The 23376-nt window shown below is 38.1% G+C and overlaps 1 protein-coding gene across 4 annotated transcripts in view; it reads right to left on the bottom strand.

Annotated features, from left to right (window-relative positions):
* Window positions 1-4064: 4064 nt before the first annotated feature.
* Window positions 4065-23376, bottom strand: part of LOC139114503 (TNF receptor-associated factor 2-like) — a 137422-nt gene continuing 118110 nt past the window's right edge. For 2 of the 4 annotated variants that reach the window (XM_070676283.1, XM_070676285.1), the window contains exons 3-8: window positions 22948-23026; window positions 22272-22369; window positions 10732-10896; window positions 10326-10397; window positions 10009-10095; window positions 4065-9832 (exon numbers count right to left, since the gene is read on the bottom strand). In XM_070676283.1, coding sequence (XP_070532384.1) covers window positions 8819-9832; window positions 10009-10095; window positions 10326-10397; window positions 10732-10803 — 1245 coding nt within the window. In that variant the 5' untranslated portion in view covers window positions 10804-10896; window positions 22272-22369; window positions 22948-23026 and the 3' untranslated portion in view covers window positions 4065-8818. The remainder of the gene's footprint in view (window positions 9833-10008; window positions 10096-10325; window positions 10398-10731; window positions 10897-22271; window positions 22370-22947; window positions 23027-23376) is intronic. The other 2 variants (XM_070676287.1, XM_070676286.1) reach the window with 1 other exon arrangement.

The following is a 23376-nucleotide window of genomic DNA, read 5'->3' as shown; positions in this document are numbered from 1 at the left end:
ATACGAAGTGAAAGTCGAGAGCGCAGTTTAGCAGTTTAGGGATTCCCTATTACCGATGCCGTTTGCTCTATTACATTTTGACGGTCAGTTATTCATGGAGATCTTGACGGCCAATCCTACTCTTATAGATACACCATTCTTTGTTGCTACAGAGCACATTGTTGTAATGGGCACTTCAAATGCCTACAAGCTGCAAGAAGCCGACGACTCGGACAAGGCCTATTTTTTTCGTCTCGTTGTACCTCCATATGTAGACTTGCCCAAAGCCTGTGGGCATAGAAACGTCAAAACAGAGTACAATGAAGGGATAAACTTCAGTAGACAGTCACGTTATTGTCAAGGTGATCGCGAAATTGAAGCATATACTTTATCTTTATTGAAGAAAATTTTAACTTATTTTTGTATAACACTTTTATTGCCACAAATGTGATGTAAATACTATATTTACAAGCAAGCAATAAGAAATATTATATTATTATTATTATTATACAACAGAGGGGCCTCTACTGTCTATGATTGAAGCTACTATGGCGACTGACACGTACATCATGTACATTGTTGTGTGAAAGCTAGCTCTGCGTGGCAGGGTTGTGCCAAATCGCTGGCAGCACCTCGGTTGCGGCGTGCAGTTTCTCCACCAAAAACAACCCATTTTTAATCCCAAACTCGCACTGAGTTTCGTTTTCGAGCACACCCGCCTCGCCTGGGTACACGATTAGCCCTGCGTACAGGTCTTTGTGTTCCCGGCGTTATACGGCGAGGAGGCCGTATGACGCCGGGAACACACAGACCTGTATGCAGGGCCAGGTACACAATGTGCTCAGCTGCGCTTCTAAACTTACGCAAAACCCACTTTTGGGAGTGGGTCGGAGGCACGGAGGCCGTAAGCGACTTATAGGGTCTAGGCAACTGTCATTGCGATGTACTCACTTTTGGTTCGAAATGCGATGCAACTGATACAAATAATTACACGATGCATAGAGAATAACAACATTCGAACAGATCTTGTGTATCGAGAGGTGACTCCAATCGCGAGCAGTATCAATCGACAGTACAGTACCCGCTCGGCGCGGTGTCACGATGTCACAGATGCTACACCGTGCACTGTTCAGTCCGAGTGCGATGTTTCCAAGTTCAACAAGTGATCATGTCGTGTTTGTAAAACGAACCAACGTAATGGCAAGAAAATGCCCTCAAAATCTTAAAAGTTGACGAAGATTTGCTAACGATCAAATGCACAGAAAATGCACTACTCTGTACCTGTTTCACTATCACCACAGCAATCTGACATCGTTTTAGTTTTACCATTGACCCAATTGCGTTTATGGTTTTATTTGTTTCACAGTCCGTGTTATCGATACTAAAATCAAACTTACAAGCAAATGCCTGTTTATTTCACTATTTGACAGTAGTTTGTGAGACGTGCATTTGTTTTATGCACCGTGAGCTCATCGATATGAATTGTGCTGAAGTTACTGTGTAGGTGACGGCCGCTCAGCTTTCTAGCTGTACTTTGATAGTTGAAGAATGCGTAGTAATATTGGTCATGTGCCGGGGTTCAATCATGGCGGTTGGTTCAAATCGCGCGGACGCCCTTACCAACATTGAACCTGCTGTAAAGAGCAAGAAGGTGGTTTTACATATCCTTGAAGCCGTCCATAATCACAATTTAGGTCTCCTATTGATTTGACCGGGGATTTCAGTCATCGAAAAAATGAAAAAAAAAGTCAAAAGATACAAATAATGTCCCTTTAATTTGAAGAAGGTTATAATAAATGTCTTTCCAATTCATCCTAAACTTTTGGAGCAAATTCAGGCCCTATATTCATATTTCATACAAACTATTTGGAATTTGGCAAGCCAGGTTTTTTCTAGCGATTTAACGCGTTACCTTTGAGTCTGCACAGTAGTGAGTTAGTTTCTGCCGGATTCACCGACTTGGACTCCTTGCACAGTACCGGCGGCAAGACGGACTGTGTATACAGTGACGTAAAGCAAATACAAAATAATTGACAGCTCTTCCCCAGTTATTCTGGCCGATAAGAGAACGCATCCACTTCGACATCGAGTACGGTACACGCTTAGCAAATATGGCATAAAGTTCACATATCGGTTGACCATCGCAAATCATGCGAGATTACCAGAGAGAAGTTGTCGAGAGTTATATTCGGGGAAAATTTGTATTCGTGTGCATATGACATATATGCGCACCAACAAGCAGCGGTAAATCACTGATGTACAAAGTAAGTCGACCTACGTTTTCATGATCTTCATCGCTTCCGAAAAAACTATACTGATTAAAATCTCTCCCACATATTGCTCCAAGGAACGAGGAAGCCAGGAAGTTGAACGAAAAAGGACTGACAGATTTGTACAATAGCGACCAGAAAGTCAATATGACCTGCGTAGTAGAAAGCTGGTTCAATTAAGTTTTCGGTGATGAAAGAGGTCGTGCTGACTTTTGTGGGAGTTGTCCCACTCGACATTTTATCAACCACGCAATGTGAGTTTTATGAATATAGCTTGGGGTCGAGAGGTGATTCTAGTTCGTAAGTTGGTTTATTGGTGTTGGCATCAAGAATTTGCTGTAAGATGGCGTTCTGTTTTATCTAAGCATTTGAAAGCATGTAATGGTGTGAGACAAGGAGGTATACTTTCTCCACGTCTTTTCAGTTTATGTTGATAAAGTAAGTCAATTACTTGTAAAGAAAAATATCGGCTGCTTCCTCGGTGGAAAGTGCATGAATCACCTGTTATATGCTGATGACATAGTACTGATTTGTCTAAGTGTAAAAGGTATCAACAGCCTCTTGAATATTTGTACTCAATATGCTAATGACCATGATATTATCTTTAATGCTTTGAAATCTAAGTGCCTTGCCATTTTGCCTAATATGTTAAAAATTTGTAAGATTCCGCATGTGTACTTGTATGACAGAGCTTTCTTTTGTAGATAAGCATTCTTATCTTCGTGTCATTTTTAATTGCAATTGGGATGATAATGATGATTCAAGCGTCAAATGAGGTTGTTTTATGCCAGAGCTAACACGCGAGTTTTGGAACTGTTCTTATTCAATCAAAACTAGACTTTTTATAACTTATTATACTTCTATGTATTGAAAACATCTTTGGAGTAAGTTCACAAATCAGTGTGTGGATAATGTTCGCGTTGCTTATAACAACGGGTTTAGAATTTTGTTTGGTATTGACAGAAGATTAAGTATCTAGAACACTTTTGTTCAGAGCAACATTTTGAGATATATGAGATGGATGAATTGTGAAAATTCTCTTATTATTGCTGATATCAATACATATATTATGTTTGGCCCTCTGGAAAAGACTGTTTTCTGATTGCTTTTAAAGTTTTCTCAGTCTGATATTTTGCTCTTCCATTGTGTATCAGTTTTTCTATAGTTTGCGTCCCCTTTTTTTCTTGTACATTTTTTGTTTATGAGCGAGCTCTCGAAATAAATAGATATTAATATGCCAAATACGATGACGTCATCTTATGAATAATAGATCACTTAATACAAAGTCATCGCATCAATAATTTCTAGCAATGCAGATCGTGTAAGAAGGCCAAGTCTGTGATTCCGGAAGAAACTCCCCTGTGCAGCGAGCACCTGAGTCACTCATTGCGTTCATCCCACTCAAACATTCACAAATCACAGACTTGAACCTAGTCTATCTCATACTGATAAATGTCAAATAAAAGCGAACATTTTACCAATGAGATTGCCAAGAAATGTGAAAGTAGTCCAAAGGTTATCCAAGGCCAGCCCAAAATTTACGGGATATAATGATCCAATAATATTCACCTAAATGTTAAACAGTGAATTAGTTTTTGAAAAGAAGATGTTTTGATACTCTTTCATGATTATTGTATTTATTTTTCACTGGCTACCAAACCGCGATGGAAACACATTCAGGTTAGGTACAGGAGTTTATATAGGTCGTATGACCTGTGCCATGTTAAGAAGCTCACGTGCAACTGTTTTTCTAGATCATGGCTTAACAGAATAGGTGGAAGAACAAGGAAACGAAGAAGTAGATTTTTGATTTTTCAAATTGAATGTTTAATGCTAAAATCACACTAGTGTACAGAAAAGTACGTATCAAATCAATTCAATTTTTAAGACGAAAAAGCAAAATTAAAATCAGACAAAAATGGTAAAATCTGATGATCAAACACTGAAGAACTTGAAAAACTGGACACTGTAGAAAATGAACAGTAATGACTGAAAAACTGCAAGTTTAATTTTGCAGTGACACTATAGCCGTGACAAGACAGAAGAAGAAAACACAAGTAACAATAAAAGGGAAACAAATATTTCACTAAAGTGTATTATCCCCAGTAACATGTTCACTGAGCTTAATCAGCCTTTAGTTTTCGTAGTTTCTGCAAATTTGAATTCTTTATACATAGTAAACAAAATTGGCGGGAGCATATAATCCTCCAGTAGATTCTTGAATTCAATAAAACAAGACATTAAAATGGGAGAGAAAAGACTTACAGAAGTTTTTGAAAATCAAATAAAGTTTCTAGGCTGTTTCGAATTAACCTTGTAATTGCATAGATTTATTAGATGCATGCATCCTCGGTTGAAGGCGCCATTTCGTAAAAGCAATATTGTGTTCTTTCTCTCACATTTGAAAATCATGAAGGTACTGAAGGTATCTTTTCGCATGTTGAGTATGTCAAACAAAATGGTTAGTTGTTACTTTTACTGTAACTTCCTTTAACTGCTACTATCTAGCAATGTTTGTTTTTGTTCCATCAAAACACATGAAATGAGACCAAGAGACCGTAGAAGTAGTATCGCGACCGCCATTGCAATTAAAATTAGAAGATGTTGTCTGTACGTCCTTCTGTGACAAAATTAAACAAAGACCGAAAGAGTACAAGAACTCAACAGTATACAAACAACTCGATTTGAACATTTTAGCCATGAAATGAAAATTTAAACCTTAAGTCGTAGAGTATAAAAAGCAAACAAACACCACTACATACACATCAAACACTTCAATTAACACAGTGTTGCCAAATAACGTAATACAACTATATCTCCTACAACACACAGGCTTCTTGAGCATATTCGAAAGGCAAAATGAATGTTAAGGAACTTTGATTGAGTAAATCTGAAATCTCGGCAAAATTTACCGACAAAGTTCTCTGTATAACATTGACTAAATATTCGTGGACGAGACTTTATAAAATGAGTGATGAACACCAGAATTAACGTATTCACAAGCCACTCTCAAAAGTGTCAGACAAGATTTGAAACTTGATAACAACTTTCATCTTAAAACTACAATTGTCACATGTTTATTGCTCTACCTAGTGAGATAAAATGTTGAACTTCCAAACTTTCTAATACTGTCACGTACGCATCCAGAAACTTTAAAAAAAGGAAGATTATAATCTGTGTAAAAGGTAATAGTGAGCAAAATACAATCGCTAGAAAATTCAAATACACCTTTGCGAAGAAACACGAACAATTTCTCGACTAAAAGGAATCATATATATGTAATTGATACAAAGTGGTAAAGGGTAACATTCAGTCCCCAAATGAATGTCTTTTGAAGCAAAATAAATTGTTAGAGAATATTGGGATTAATTTTTTTTTAAATTGTAACATGCATGTAGCATAAGTCTATCTCGGAAACACACTATTGATTTAATATTCATTATGTACAATGCATGCATAATGTTCCCTTTTAGAATGGACCGTTGTCTTCCTCAGTCCTTGTTACACTCACAACGTATGATTTCGATGATTTTTTTCAGCAGCTCATAGATTGTCCGACTTATAGGTATAAAATAAGTTATGTACAGTGTCTAAAGGACAGAGTACCCTTGTAAAACATGCTGCATTTGCCCGAACCTTCACGGAATTTAACGACTATATTAAGAATAATCTCTAATGCTGCGCAGATTAGGCGCAGATCAGGTCACGCCAACTGGGTTGTTCTGTCCTCATCTGGATACATAGCGGTACACAGTTTAACAATACAAACGAAAATAACATATCTTAATGTCCCTTTATTATATATTTTTAATGACTCCGACTTGTCTCTGTATTAGTTTTGTAGTGATGACTATTTATCCTGTCTACTGAATAAACAAATAGGACTTAAATCATGTAACTATCGTTTTTATAATTGATACAATTCTTTAAGTAAATTTTCCTTCTCTCTTGCAGTATTTTTGATGTTTCATTTATGTACAATATATCAATGAATTTTTTCACCATCGTACACTCATATCTTTGTATATGTAAGATTTGCAAATGACCATTGCTAGGTTACAGCTATAACAATTCTTGTAGATGATGTGCTTGTCGTCATCGTCCAGATAGTATGTTGCAGATGCACGGAGATCTGTCTTCACTTGGTTCCTTTTTGAAGACTAGTGTGAAGGACAACTGGCAAGGGGACATTTATCCTTGGCTTGTAACCATGATACCCATGGCATTTGTGTGCTGCACACTCCCGGTTGGGAGTTATTACCAACATGCTACGTCTTCACTTAAAGGGCCTATGACATCATTTCCAATTTTTTTCACGTCAAAAACTCAGCAAGGGGACCTGTCTGTGGATTGCATATCGTGTCAGTTCGGAAAGATGTGAGCGAATGGCGACATTCGACTCCTTTTTTCATGCCTTGTGATCAGAGAGCCACTTCGCACCCGAACCAAGCAGCGGTATTTGCATATTGACCAACAGATACAATTGACGTCATTTGTTCCATGCTATTGACACGAAAGTGTACTTTAGTGGTCGTTGCGTAAATTAGACCACAAACAAAGCAGCCATATAAATACTGCTCACAGACGCCCAGTAAACACTGGGCAAGGAAGTCACACTGGCGGTCCAGCCACAGCACTTGTCAAGTTGCTCCAGCGAGGACAGTGTTGACCAGAACACAAAACATGATTTCGAGGGGCATTGGTTTAAAGGCGCATACGCATACCTATTCGAAACCCGAGACATCCGGGACGAGCGGCTCCAAGTCAGAGTTGGAGTCTGACTCTGAAGGACAAAGCGCGAGTGGACAAAGCAATTGAATGCCGGGGACAGATTGGAAAGTACCATGAGGCCAAAGTTTCATTTCTTTGAATTTAATAAGACAGTATCAGTCTTAGTTCGAACTTTTCACGGTTGATTTTATTTTTTTTTTAAAGTGGGGCGATCCCGCGCCTGAGTGTTTCTGTTTAATGAGTAAAAAACCTACATTGCATGTTGTATCTGCAGTACAGTAGCTCGAGGTTTTGCCCGGGTATTTGAGTTGCACGTCAAACTTTGACAGAACTATCATTTTATTGGAGCAAGAGGCAAATGGTGCAATCGAGCCATGTTCCCGTTCATTTTCACAGCAAACGAATCCTGCAAAGAGTGATGATGTGCTAGGCCTATTCTGTACATGTTTGGAATTAGAAAAATAAAGAGAGCTTGTTGCCGCATTGTCGGGTCGCCATTTTGAATCACTGTCTTCACGATTGTGTAGATGTGGGAAGCTTCCTGCCACACAAATGCTTCCCGATGAATGAGGCTGTGACATTGACTGTCATCCTTCTTGTTATGTATATTTTTCCATATTTAGCATGAAAGCAGTTATAGCTTATACTCTTGTACACCTATCAGACAGCCTGACAGGTCATTTTAATTTACTCGATCGGCACAGCAATCAGCTGTACGCGTATCATGTGACGCTGTGAAAAGGCCGTGGGTTGGATCTTGTTGACACAACTATGTCACTAAATGCAAACTAAAACATTTAGGCACTACAATGTTCGCTGGGTGTACGTTCTGAGCAAAGGAAGCCCTTGCCTCACACCCTTATGGACATGGGATTTGCGAAGGTGTGAAAGACTGTTTGCCAGTATTAAGATAGGTCGTCGGCTGAACTTCGAGAAGCCGAAAATGTCGAACGAGTTGGGTTAGGGTACACGCCCACCCGTAACTTTTACTTGCCTTTTATCCGGACAAAGGGGACGATACGCAATGCAAAGCAGCGTCGTAAGCTAACCTCAAGACCCAAAGTGTGCATTTACTTATGGTTGTTTGGGCAAGTCATAGACACTTTAAACGGGCGGTCTTCACTGGTTCTCGCTCAAGTTGAAATTGAAAAGTTATTTGTCAATGGTCATTTCAATTTTTTGAAAGAAGTTTTACTTCAATCGATTTGTTTAGAGATAAAGTTGATTTACCACAGGGCCTTTTCAGCAAAAAGACGGAGCAAAGAGTCATCGTCACGTCAATTAATTGCAGCACATTAAGATGATTTCAAGGCATATCCAGCTGTAGGAGACCGTTGTCATAAGCATCAATCATTTCAGATGGGTATTGACACATGTTGTCGGATCGGTTCACATATTTTCCCGATAAATATGGCATTTTTAACTGATCATCGATTATCTTGCATCGGCGTAAATATAGTATCACCACAACTTCATGTACATTCATGATATTAAGAAAAATGAAGGTTTGCAAAGAGCAATCCACTTCAACGTCTGGTGTCACAGCTCCCCACGCGTTTCTTCTCATAGACGTTTAACGTTTGTTTTGTTTTATGCAACTTGTGATCATCGCACAAGTAACATAAGAACAAGATTCCTGGAGTGAGCACTACAAAATTAAGCTTGAGAATATTTACAAGCGTAGCAGGAATATTCACTTTATTAATTTACCGAAGTTGAATACTCGTACGAAAATTTATCGATGTATCATTTTAGTCATCCTGTTCGCCAGCCTTAGGTGGAAAACCATAAGACTGTTTCCACCTTCGGCACGGGGAGCCCAGGATGATGAAGGCGTGCTATAAGTCATGTGTATCCACTATTATCCGAAGGAACGCTGTGTCGTCTTTAATGTACGCATGTTTGCCATCTTCAAGCATACTAAGTGGCATGAAGAGAGGACAACCAGATGCAATGTTCATATCTCCAGTTGGTCTTTTAAACGACGACGAGTTAGGATCAGGGCGGAAAGCGTCAATCATGTGTTCACGATTATTTTGATCGATCCACATGAAAGTAACCTTCTGGCGGAATGGCCATCTCAAAATTGCGTCAAACTCTCCCTTCATAACGACAAAGAACAACGACACATGATTCCCTTTACCCATTCCATCGCCGTTCAGATATATGCGTGCGCACATTTTGTATCCAAACTGACTGGAGAAGAAGTAAGGAGAGTAGAGGGACAGCGTGCGTCCGGATATCGCATCTCTTCTTTTTCGATTAAACTCAGATATCTTCCACGTCAGGACACCATCATAGCTAGCCATCTCAAGTGACTGAATGCGCAGATCTTGTTCTGCCAGCGTAACATCTTTCAAAGCAATTATTCTGTCTTGTGCCTTGGTCTTTTTCTCGAGTGCATCAAGTCTTTCCCGAAGTCTTCTGTCACTGTTCATCAATGTTTGTACCATTTCCGCACTCCTTTCGACTTCTTGATTTAAGACCCCCACTATATTTTCATATGTCGATACACTCATTTCTAGCTTGTGACTTTTGACCTCCAATTCTTTTTGCGACTTTGTTAACTTTTCTATGACAAGTTTGAAATTTTCTACACCGGTTTCAGGTATTTTAGATGCTGCTAGTCGCGGATGGTCTTTAAGGTCACGCTCCATTTGGTGTATTGATCGTTGCATGTTTTTAATAATGTCGTCTTGATGTCGAACTTTTGCTTGTAGTTCTTGAACATTTCTGGCGTTTTCGTCCACAGATGATTTAATGTTGATGAAATATGCAACTTTCCGAAAGATCAGTTCTAAGTGATCTTGTATGTATGAGGCATTGTGTTCGCTCTCTTTACCAAGTTCAACCTGGAAACAACATTGAAATCTATCATTATGAAGCAATATTTCTTGTTCACGTTTTAAGGAAAACTTTAGTCAGGGTCACAATTGGGTAATCTTGAATAAAAGAACGGAAGTAAGAACGAACATTGGAATCCAGCATTATTCAAGCTATATTTGTTGTTCAAGGTCTATAAGCTTACCATTTTTTCGCATCCAATTACATGATAATTGCAACGTTGCATTTTCTTCGGACAGTTTCCAGCAATTATATCTGTATGCTGTTCCAACTATAAAGATAAAGAAAACGAATTATGGTGTAACAATGTAGCTGTTCTTCAAAAGAATTTTGCAGCAGCATTCCACGAATAGTATCTATGGCATAAACTTTGATTTCACTATTAATAATTTTTCTGCACAGATAGCTTATAAATGAAGGTGTGTTACTCGAGCCCTTGTGTAGTAGAAAAATTGAGTGTCCGATAAAACTCTGTTGCACCCTCCCTTTACTGATATTTACCTTCCTCCGGATAACTTTCTTTCCACAAAACTCACATGGCACTTCCATGTCAGGACATACAGAGAAGTGGTCCTAAATATAATACAATAAAAGTACAGTACATCCTTTGTTATAGCAGAATAAAGTCAAATCGTTTCCTACCATTAAAAGTACAAGTTATCTTCAAAGATTTAGTCTCGGACTATTAATATGTATATGTGTGGGTTAATTTTCAAAATGTTCGAAAATGAAGTCAAGCACAGCTGCATTGTTGGACATTTCAAACGGGGCGCAAAGGAAAACAGCGCATACTGCGGCAATTACGCCCTCTGAAAGATCGTGTCCTAAGCAAGATAGTAACACATGAATAAGCAGCATATCACAGCTTCACAGTGCATTTAGAGCGTGAACCACATTAAAGAATTACCTTTCGGTCTTTGAACACCACCTGACGCCTGCAATACTCGCAATCAACACTTCTGAGGCTGCATTGTGTCATGAGATGTTTATCTTTATCTTTTCGCTTCACCAGGTCTTTACATCCTCTCCTTTCGCAAGGTATTAATCTATGTTCACACACAGCAACATGTTTCTATGCATAGGGATAATACATGTCAATCAGTATCCGTAATATATTGCTCGATTGGTTATAGCACAATTGGAACTACTTTGGGATAATTTGATCTTCATATTTTTCAAATTTCTCAAAAATGTCTGGTGCCCTGTAGCTGAATGTTGCAATATTTTACAAATTAATCATAAAAACAAGTGTGTAACGTAAAACAGAAAAGCAGATGAGCTTTTATTTGCAGAATTTAAAAATTTAAAGACATACTTCACCATCCAATTATCCCAAATAAGTTCTAATCGTGTTTTATGCTTTTCGGGATCATTTCAGGTAAATTTACGAGAAAAACTTTCTTTGACTAACAGAAAAATGTCAACACCACTGGTCTTAAGGCACTACAACGTGCTTGATCACTTGTAAAAGTACACTACATTTCAACTATCCATCTCAAATATTGATGAAACTTGAAATATATATTTTTCTATCAATATTTTATTACAATCGTGTCACTTTTGAGTTTGCTCGTTTGCCAATCTTTTCTGAGATGTCCTACACTTACAATGACAAATATTTGTGAATTATTTTGTAACATACTGGTCTGACAGTAACAAACGGCAGAATTGGCCCCCCAAAATCACTAATTAACTGTCTCAAAGCATTATCATTATGCAACACTTAAAATTAACTCAGGTCGTCTCTTGGACCCTAAATATGAAAGTTCTTAAGCTATCGGAGTCCATATGCCTGGGTATCTTCTTGAAACTTATAAACTTTAAAATACTATTGGATGTGATTATGACTTTCTCTAAATATAAATCTCCTCTGCAATTACAAACATAGTCTAATTGGTTAAGCGTATCACTCTTATCATAGGTAAAAAATTGCGTTGCCTGCCTGTTGCTGTGTGTACATTTTATGATCCTCCATTACGTTTTCTGAAATTTTATGAAGCATTATCGAATTTGTTCGCAATATTGTATATGTTTATTTGAAGACGTCTAAACCATAATTTCTCGCTGGCACGTCTCAACCAACAGAATGCCTGTTCTTCCAATCACGTGCGAGTGACGCCCTACGTCGCAACGTAATTACGTTGTACAGTGCCTATAACTAATACGGATAGCACTTTTAAATGTTTCCCTGAAAAGATCGTTTTCTATTTTCTCACATAGCACATTGAATCTTGGCAAATTGTGGCAAAAATGATATAACTGTCCTCTAACATCTTCTGACATTTTTGGGCCTCGAGCTCTGTTTGTCAGAGATCAGGCACATTGCAACTGTACTTTGTTGTTGTTGTTGTTGTTGTTGTTATTATTATTATATTATTATTATTATTATTATTATTATTATTATTATTATTATTATTATTATTATTATTATTATTACAAGTTTAGGGGCTATAAGTATTATATAGAAATCTAATAAAGTTCTTTGAAGCTGTGGGAATTCTGAAAAAGAAGTGTTCGATTGCAGGCCTAGTCGTGGGCGCGCACAAAACAAGGCACAGCGACTGTGGAGAGTCTATGCCAGTGTATTTGCTGCAAATATACCTTCACGCATGCGCACTCGTTTGCCAGTGTAGTCTGCCAATATGAGCATGCGCAATTGAGTTTACCTGCTCGTGAATGTGTAGTCCCTGAGGTAACAAGTAGGACACTTAGGAAATCCTTCAGAAAGTTCGCGCCGCCTGTGGCAATTTTGTGGAGTATAAGCTTATACATAACTGGAGCGACGGTATACAGTATTTCTACTGAACATATTGCCGGATTGTATGCGATGGAATTTTGCGTTTCACGTCGTTCAATCATTCAGATAGAAATGTCTGCCTTCTCCAAACTTTTGAAAAAAATCAAGGTGACAGACTTTGGAATACTAACTCTTGTATAACAATGACGTTGAAGACATTTGTATTCGAGCTCGGCAACAGTTTTTGATTTGAGAACTCTCAACATGGCAGATTCACTGAAAAAGTGAGTATTCAACTACTTTTCCCTATGTCCATGTAGTACTTGTGCAAAAATAAGCGAGTCCACAGGCTATTGGCGAATAAATAAATGCGTTTTTCACCAGGCTGAAAGGTTGAAAGATGCGTCCGTCACTTTGGGACGAGCTAGATAAATGCAGTCAAACCCAGCTGGGCATAGAAATTTGCCATAGTATGACTTTGTTCTGGAGTCGACCGGCCGTGTGGTGGAACTTTGCAACAACTCCCGCTAGATAATTTTCATATCAATCAAAGTAACTTTTCATTGGATATTAGAAAAACTGAAATTTTTAACCCCTAAAATGGTTACCATGGAAACATGGGGCAGTGAAATCGATATCATATTTGGTCTTTTCGACCCAAAATAGCCTTATGGTGAAATTTTCACGGAAATTGAACCTATTATTATTCGCGTTATTATTTCTATATAATACTTATATTAATTATTATTATTACAAGTTTAGGGGCTATAAGTATTATATAGAAATCTAATAACAATTCATTGAAGCTGTGGGAATTCTGAAAAAAGGTGTTGTTTATTTTAATTTTGTCAATAGGGGTGACTTCTAATTGTCGTACGTATATTCTCTCCGCCCAGTTAGATAGGTGTTTCTTTTGACATCACTACCCTTATGAATATTCATATACTTGCAAAAACCAACAGTCGTTGTGTCTGGCAGCGCGTGCTCACAGCTGCTGAGCTGCACAGCGTAGCCTTCGATTGCAGGCCCATCGTGGCAGTCGTGGGCGCCCATTAACAAGGCACAGCGACTGTGGAGAGTCTATGCCAGTGGAATGTTAAACGTATCTTCAGCGTGGCATTTGTACACTGCATAAAAACCCTGTTATACTTACTGTATTAACGTGGATTATTGCCTGTTTTTTAGCTGAAGAGTGCATATACAGATGAATACAGTCAAGAATCCATTTTTTGTATTCAGCAAGCCTGTATTCATGTGGATTCATGTGAATTCACGTGTATTTTACTATAATACAGGCAACTCATTAATGTGAATTTATCTGAATTATTGGGTTTTCATGCAGTGGTAGTTGTGGCGAAAACCATAAACCCTCTCCCTGTGCTGACGTTGTTGGGTTTTATTTTGTTCATGTGCATTTACTGTAAGCAATCGAGGAAGTTTTGGGATGGAAATAGAGCAAAAGCATGAGTTTTTCCGCGAAATCTGTGCTGCAAATATAACTTCACGCATGCGCACTCGTTTGCCAGTGTAGTCTGCCAATATGAGCATGCGCAATTGAGTCTACTTGCGCGTGAATGTGTCGTCTGTACACTTTGTCTCATGCTATAATCATGTCGTTGAGCTTTGCATGTTGACAGAAACTGGAATTGATGCAGAGAATACCTTTAAGGACATCACATGAGAGTCTCTAAAGTAACAAGTATGACGTTTAGGAAATCCTTTCAGAAAGTTCACGCCGCCTGTGGCCATTTTGTGGAGTATAAGCTTATACGTACCTGGAGCGTATACAGTATTTATACTGTACATATTGCCGGATTGTATGCGATGGAATTTTGCGTTTCACGTCGTTCAATCGTTCAGATGGAAATGCCGCCCTTCTCCAAACTTTGAAAAATTAGGGTGACAGACTTTGGAATGCTAACTCTTGTATAACAATGACGTAATTTAATGAGAAGACATTTGTATTCAAGCATGGCAAAAGTTTTTGATTTGAGAACTCTCACCATGGCGGATTCACTGAAACAGTGAGTATTCAACAACTTTTTCCTATGTCCATGTAGCACTTGTGCAAAAATAAGCGAATCCACAGGCCTTTGGCGAATCAATAAATGCGTTTTTCACCAGGCTGAAAGGTTGAAAGATGCGTCCGTCACTTTGAGACGAGCTAGATAAATGCAGTCAAACCCAGCTGGGCATAGAAATTTGCCATTGTATGACTTTGTTCTGGAGACGACCGGCTGTGCCGTGGAACTTTGCAACAAAGTTTAAGTATCTGAACTGACGTACTTGAATGACAGGCACAGGAAACAATGGCCAATAAAAACGCATTTTCATTGCGTTTTGATAATAATGTATCAATCACAATGACACGGAAATATTACCTGTCCAGATTGACCACTTTGCATCGGTGTAGGGCCGGACCTAGGCTGGGCCGACGTAAAAAGCCAATGTGGGGACCGACGCTGCGTCAGCCTTGGGCCGACACAGTTTGGTCCCGGTGAGAAGGGGGGTTCAGGGCCGACGCAGGGTCGAAGCAAAATTTGGTCCGACACAAATGGCCTGTGTGGACACGTTGCGTCGGCCCTGGTCCCAGTTGACTAGGCCTCCGCCATGGATCGAAGTTGAACTAGTCACCCTATTCGCATAAAACAAACGACGTTTGAAACTAAAGTTTACACCTATCGAAAGTTTTCAATCCAGTCTTTACATTTAAAAGTGGCACTCCCATTTGGTAACATTTTTAAAACACATTTTTTAGTGTCAACGGTCGATATTTGACGTGGTGACTGAACGCGGATCGCGAGATATCGATAAAAACATGTCTTCAAAAAAGTAAAAGTTTGAATTCCGGTGGACCACCTAAATTCAGCTTCCGAACATCGAATGTTCGGCACTGGGGCCATTGTCAACTAAGCTATGGAGTACGAGTCTACACTGACGCTACTGTACGCCACAGTACCACTTGCCTCGGTGATCGGTCATGCCCCGTGGAGAAAGCTGAGTCTTACTGACTTGGTGATAAGGGACTGGTCAGTTTCTTCAGCCTGGGGGCGGTGGATTCATGGGGGGGTCACCCTGTTTTTGACTTTGGTGATGGGGGGGGGGGGTTCACCATAATTTTGAAATGGCCAATGGGGGGGGGGTCAGTGTGTTTTGAATTTTGACAAAGGCTCATCATTGCCTAAAATGCTAGTATCAGCCACAAATTTCATCATTCAGTTGTATTTTTCGGCGCGCCCTTCAGGCGCATAACTTTAATAATCACTCATATTTTTCAGCACGCCCAACTTTAACATATCAAGCATACATACATGTTCAATATTTTTGAGCGTGCTCTTCAAGCTCATTACTTAAATATATCAGACATTTTTAGCATGCCCTTCAGGTGCACGACTTTAATATACAAAGCATATATATCAGAGATATCAGGATGTTTCATATTTTTCGGCGCGCCCTTCGGGCGCCATACTTTAATAAATTAGAGATATCTTGATGTTTGCTAAGTGAAAGTGTACCATCATGAAATCTGCATTTCATATGAAAAGGATGACAAATTCCTGATACTTTTCTGTTCTCTCTATGAGAATTCAGTATGAAAAAGCAACATGCACAAATATTTCACAACATATATTTGATACAGTAACTTATTTTAGAGATAGAAAAATGACAAGATATCTTTCCTTCTCATTGATGCAATTATTTTCCTTTGTGTCACTGGTATTCTGTAGAATAATGCTTTTTTATGAACAAAATAACAGTTAAAAAGGGCAGTTTTTGTCATTATTAGCTGTGCTTTTATGGTTTCAATGTTACAAGAAAAGGTCCTCTCAGACACTGTACACATCAGATTTGGCTAAAACAGCTCTCTATGGCTCCTCAGGAGATTTATTGGTTTGTTGGCAAGTCTTAACACCCAGCAAAGTTTTTGATTCACTGCTTTTTCCTCTTTGATATTAATGATTGACATCCATTTCTGTACAAGAGGTCAGGACATCTGGTTAAGCATAGAAAGTGTGAAATACATTCACAGCTCATTTAAAATACAGCTCATTCAAAATATACTGTATTCAAACTTTAAGATTGACACTTTGAAATTCCTATCTTACAACTGACATGTCAACAATTTCATGAAAACATAGAATGACTATTTAAAATATAAATATATGTAAAATGTAAAATATAATATAATATATATATATATATATATATATATATATATATATATATATATATATATATATATATATATATATATATAATTCATGTCCACCTTTTGTTTTACCTATGTCGCGCGCCGGGGGAGGGGGTCACCCTGTTTTCGAAATTTGGAATAGGGGGGTCACCCTGTTTTCAAAATTTGGAATAGGGGGAGTCAGCCACTTTTTGACGTCGGCAAAAATAATCCACCCCCCAGGCCGAAGAAAGTGACCAATCTCTAAAACGAAAAACAATTTTTGCTTATTCCACCAGAATTCGCATAGGTGACTAGCCCAGTTACGTGCGGTTGATACATAGCGGCCACCGAGTGGTATGCATAGATGCATACCGCGCGCGGCGTACTGTGTGGCAGATGACAAAATGTAGTCATCGGAGGCGGTTAATATTTAACTCATGAAAACTTATGTTAATGTGGTATTGGTTAAAAATATACTACAACTGATTTAGAATAATGACGACGATAAAGCTAAGAAGAAGTTTTCAAAAACTGACCTGTGGTAAAGGCATAATGCTGTATATAAAGTCTTCGCAGTGGGAGGTAAATTAATTGCGGCGTTCGAACTTATTATGGACTCCCTAGGATATCGTCAATCAGCACAACAACACATCTTCGGGGGATTTCGGGTCATAACCAGAAACGATCGTAAAACTTCGGGATGTGAAAAACACGCTCGGAAAATGACATGTTTTTATCAATATCTCGCAATCCGCGCGTACTGGCCACGTCAAATATCAACCTTTGGCATTAAAAATGTGTTTTAAAAAACTTACCAAACGGGAGTGCCTCTTTAATATCATCCCATGTACGCAGAACTTCCCACCAAACTTTGTTCCGCAAACTAGACCATGTCATTCGATTCCACAGTGCACGTAATAGACTAGAGAGGCATGTCAAAAATGCCGCGCACTGCTTATTTCTCCACCGCGGTCTTATATATACCATATGCTCATCCAATAAATAGCGAAGATCTCTCCGATGATTAAAAGGGTGAGTGGTAGTCATATTTGCCCTTCTTGTGCGTAAAAACACAGGAAAATCATGAACAGTAGAAACAGCGTGCCATTATTCAAATGCGCCATTCAAACTTTGACAGGTCAGAGGTCACAAAGGAAGGTAAAGTTACGTCGGCCCTAATTCTGGTACCAGTAAGTGCGGACGCGGACCAAATTTAATCCCAAAAGGACAATTATTTTGCGTCGGCCAAAATTTCAGTTGGGTTGCCAATGTGAACTAAGTATATGCCTCCTCCCAACAGAAGGGCCATGGTCTATTTTAGCCTTGCTACAGTATGTCTTAGTGCTGATGAAAAGGCAATATTGTTTTCATGATGTCACGGCGACTTTTAGAATTTGCATACAACTCCGAGAGTGAAACGTGTTCATAGGTCACAAAACTCCCACTGTCGTCCATTATACCTGTTTCCTTGGGTATAAAGGTTTGCAAGTATACCATCAAAAGACTAGAAAATTCACTTCATGGGCAGAATCTTGTAAAATAGCCCTTTCTTGTCTGGTTAACGAAAAATGATACCCCTGATATGCATGGGCTACCAGCCACTGGGTTACCAACTTCAGAAAATTGTAGCCCAAGTGGACTACCAGGGAAAAAAGTTAATTTCGAGCCCTGGGCAGTATTAAACATGACACATTTAATTTGTAATATTTCCCCTTTGTCTCGGCCTGCTGGGTTTAAAAAACATGCTTAAAGGTATACAGGGACCATGTTCAAATTTAGACATTATCATGGAAAGGGGAGATCTAGCAAATAATAGAGTTTATGGGGTCACGCCATGTCACACAAAAAGTAATGTACCACTACATGGCAGAATCAGAAAATAAGAAATAATCAGAAATAATGTCTTCATTATTCTTCCTGGAATGAGGCAAAGGAATCAAAATAAATCATAATTAAATGAACATTAATACGCCTTTAATTATAAATCCATAAAATAAATAAGTACCAGTGAATTATGTTTGAATAAAACAAAAAACTATGCGCTACTGTTCCTGCTTGTGATAAATAATGGTACATTGGGTGATAAGGGGAGTAGGGTTCGGATACTAGTAGAATTAATTTTAGCACATAAAATTTCTCTGAATAATTTCTCTGAAGAATGCATAATAAGTTAGTACTATACTATATAACACTTATTGGGGATGACTGCATGAAACAAATTAAAAATGATTGAAAAATTATTTCTGGTCTATATAAAATTAAGTTAACACACTAAAATTAATGGAAAACAATTTTGACCAGAATGGCCCCAATATACATTATCTTTATTATTCTTCCTAGAATGAAGGCAAAGAAATTACAATTATTATTATTATAGAACAAATGTTAAAAGTTGTTACTTAGAAATCCATAAAATAAATAAAAAACAGTAAATTATGTTTTAACATAGATCCTCTCAAGGGTCTATGGTTTCAAATAAAAAAAACTGTGGTTACCAAAATGGTTACCATGGCAACATAAAACAAAAATGAAAATGGAGTTCATGCTGTGATAATACAGCTAGTTTTCAATTGGGTTAGAACCCACAACATACGGCATCGGTCGCCTAGCGGAGAGACCACAGAGAGAACCGCTCGGCTAAATCTCCACTCCCAAAAAAGAGTGGTTCAATAGCCGGCTAAGTTGTTACATTTTTCTGACTGGCACCGCTCCACACATTGTAGAGTTTGTGAAGCACTCACGCACGCATGCTCACTATCACACATCGCACACATACAAACTTTATCGAAGCGAAGAAACGAATTCATCGCTTTACACTTAGGAGAACATTTGCATAGTAACTGGGATTACTTTTAATGGAATTTGGAAAAAAATTGAAATTTAAAATGCAAATAGGTTACTTTTGAAACACAGGGCAGTAAAAATGGATATCGTATTTTGTCTGTCTACCCCAAAATATCCCTTTGGTATAATATTTCTGTTGATTACTGGATCTTTACACTGGATATTTGGTCTTTCTAACCCAAAATATCCCTTTGATATAACACATTCTGTTGATTACTGGAATTTAGGTGGAATCTTTGAAAAACTGGTAATTTTTACTCCTGAATGGTTGCCATGGAAACATCTCACATTAAAATGAGTGTGATTTTTTTGGTGTGCTAACCAGAAAAACCCTTATTATCAATTTTACATCAATCAATAGTTCTTTAATAGGAATTAGGGAAAAAGTAACATTTTCAATCCCAAAATAGTTACCATGGCAACTCGAAACATTAAAATAAGTCTGGTTTTTGTGTTCTCTGACCCGAACTCCCCCACCAGATAATTTTCATATCAATCAAAGTAACTTTTCATTGGATATTAGAAAGACTGAAATTTTTTTAACCCCTAAAATTGTTACCATGGAAACCTTGGGCAGTGAAATCGATATCATATTTGGTCTTTTCGACCCAAAATACCCTTATGGTGATATTTTCTCGGAAAATGAACCTATTTTTATTCGTGTTATTATTTCGTGTTAATATTTCTATATAATACTTATATTATATTAATTAAGCCGGCTAAATGTTGCCTAAAACGAACTTCACTTTGTTATGAGGCACAGAGATTTCAGTACAAGCGTCAGAGCATTTGCTTTTTAAAGCTAAGTCAATGACGTTTGCCTACACTTAAGGTTAGTGTGCTATTATAAGTACTCATCGTACAGAGGAAACGGTAATCCACCTATACGCCCATTACAATACAGCGAAAAAACAAACTATTCAAGGACATCCAATTTTGTCATGTGTGTGTTCTACTGGCCGATCATATTTTTGCTAAAGAATCAATTGGAAATCCGTTGTTTAGAACGCCGTAGCTGCCTTTGGTGGCACATTTACATCATGTTATATGGTCCTTCATTATTTAGCATAACGTTTCCATTATGTTATCCAGTGTTTCCACTATGTGGTTGTACTAACGTCATTTTGTTATTTAGCCTTTCTACTATGATATATTGTGTTGTCATTATGATACGTTGTCTTCCATTATTTGGTATCGTCTTGTCATTTGTGTCGCCTTCATATCATGTTTTCTTGTCATTATATCATGTGGTCTTTCGATCATGTCGTGGTCTTTCATTCTGTGGACTTTGCAACATCATTATGTTAATGTGCCTCACTTTCGAGTTTCAACGGCTTCATCATATATCACAAACATTCATGCACTCTGCACTCTTAAACATTACAGGTACGAAATTTCTGTAACTTTCACTAACTACTTTGATGTAGGGTGTTGAGCATCGAGTTTTGAGCTGTCGACCTTGGCAAACTATCCAGCAAATGAGTGCTAGTGATGCAGAGCTGTGTGTTTTCATAATAGTTACAACACGCACAGCTACAACTAAGAATACTATTCAAATTTTAGCCTATGCGCACAGTGTCCGTAGTCCAAAACACTGCATTTTTTCAGAAAGTCCAGCTTGATTGCCAATCGTTGATATTCCAACTCATGAAAACTCATGTCAACGATTGGCATTTCGATCCGCTGATTAGAAACGCGGCTAGTCCACTCCATGATCTAACTCATAAGCGCTCGTTGCAAAGTGCGCCTGCGATATAACTGTATTGTACATATTTATCGAAGAAAAAGCAAATAGAAATACGGCATATATGTTTGGAAAGCGGACAAAATGACTGGAACTTAAATAAACAGAAAAATGTGCGTCATGAACTTTTGAAGGAAGTAATGACAGATCAGAAACAGTATACATTTTTTGTTTGTTTGGCCCTACTAGGTAGCGTCAGAGCGCTGTAATATATAAAAGTCCGAAATGTAAAGTGTCATTTTCGCTTTTCCAGGGTGGAAGAGCTGATATACCACATGGCGACATTGTAATAGTTTTAGTAACTGAAAGGAACACACCAAAATTAATGTCCGTTGTAATCGCCATTACAGATCTTCAAGTTGTGTCTCAAAGTCCACACCCACATGCGGGATGTGAGTCAGATTCCGTCGAGTTGTCTGGTCGATCGTCGGATCGTCAAGAGCCCGATTGAGATAACCTCTTCAAGACTCTCCCTTTTATAACTTTTTGTCTACTTTCAACCAAACCATGACATAAACGTGTGTGTGATGTCTTTGCACCTGGCCTGGCCATGTGAGGTACGTTTCTGTCATGTAGAGTACGAGTCCGAGGGTACGTACACCCAACGTGAAGTACGTGACGTATTTTCATCACAGAATGGGAAAACTACATCACTCAATGGAAAGACAAAATAACAAAATACACACACCATATAACATGACGTAAACACACCAATTAAGACAGCTACGGCTTTCAACAGTTACATTTCAAGACAATATGCTCAACTTTGGTATGTTTAATGTGGAATGCTTTTCAGTTTCATTTACCTTTTTTTCCGAGAGCAAACATTTTGCAAGCTACTGTATGTATCCCACATGATGTGTACTGTGAACTCCAGCAGAGTAAAACACCGAAATTAACGACTTCTTGCTCAACTTGTATTTGTTAAAAACAGCTTGTGAATTTTACCTGATAGTCTATGAAGTATCCTTGCCATTTACAGTCTGAGTTGATGCATTGTGTTTCAGATGTATCATTTCCCTTCTTATCGCATTATCTCTAAATATCTATTAAATGTAGAAACATAAAGGATATTCATTAGAAGCAGCTCTTCACTTCTCGGTGCAGTTTGTTTTTATTTCAGAATAAGGTTATCAAACTTACGTTTGTAAATATGAACCGCTTTACAGAAGACACAGCCTGCCTGGAATTCGCTCATGAACGCTGCGCTAAAAATATTTATATTGCAATTGATTTTAATTTTTTGAAGTCCTTTTAACGATAATATACATGAAGCTCCTATATGCTCTTCGAATACATACACGAGGTTGACTACTAGAATGCATTAAGGCATTGTTCGTTCGAAGAGGTATTACACTACAGCTACCCTAAATCAAGCATAGTCATAGTCCTAATACCAACACAAATAATATATGTCTGCTCGATTATCGGTTTCGCATTTAAATTATCGAATATAAGCGATAAAATATTATAAAAAGTACATTTTGCGCAGGTTATAAACTGTAGTAATTTATCGTTATATCAATCGCCTATAACAGAGAGAGAGAGAGAGAGAGAGAGAGAGAGAGAGAGAGAGAGAGGAGAGAGAGAGAGAGAGAGAGAGAGAGAGAGACTAATTCCTTACCTTATCAGTGGTTATTATACTATCTTCAGAATCCTCTTCTGGTCCGCATATGGGGCATTCGAATGAACCACCAGTTTCACTGGAGTAACAAGATGTTACTGTTAGGTATAGTACTTTCGAAAAGTGTGTATGACATTAATGTAAAGCAATGAAGAATGCTGTTCCTAGAGAGGATTTTTTGCTTTAGCAACAGAAGTAATGAGCAAATTATTTTCCGTTTTTCTTTGCTCATTATACCAACATAAAATTAAAGCGATGAATGCTTCGTAAATATTGCTTTCGGGAGAAACAAACAATTCATCAATATATTCAGTAACGACACAAAACGACAATTACGTTGTCGATGAAATGTTTGATTGAAAGGGATAAGACGATAAACCTTTGATATTGAGTGGGTTTTTTGTTTCTTTTCATGATCTGCTCAAACCC

This window comes from Ptychodera flava, chromosome 16 (assembly GCF_041260155.1).
Source record: "Ptychodera flava strain L36383 chromosome 16, AS_Pfla_20210202, whole genome shotgun sequence".
In the NCBI taxonomy this organism is placed as follows: domain Eukaryota; kingdom Metazoa; phylum Hemichordata; class Enteropneusta; family Ptychoderidae; genus Ptychodera; species Ptychodera flava.
The sequence above is the reverse complement of the archived record's forward strand: the minus strand, read 5'-3'. Positions and strand labels throughout refer to the sequence as shown.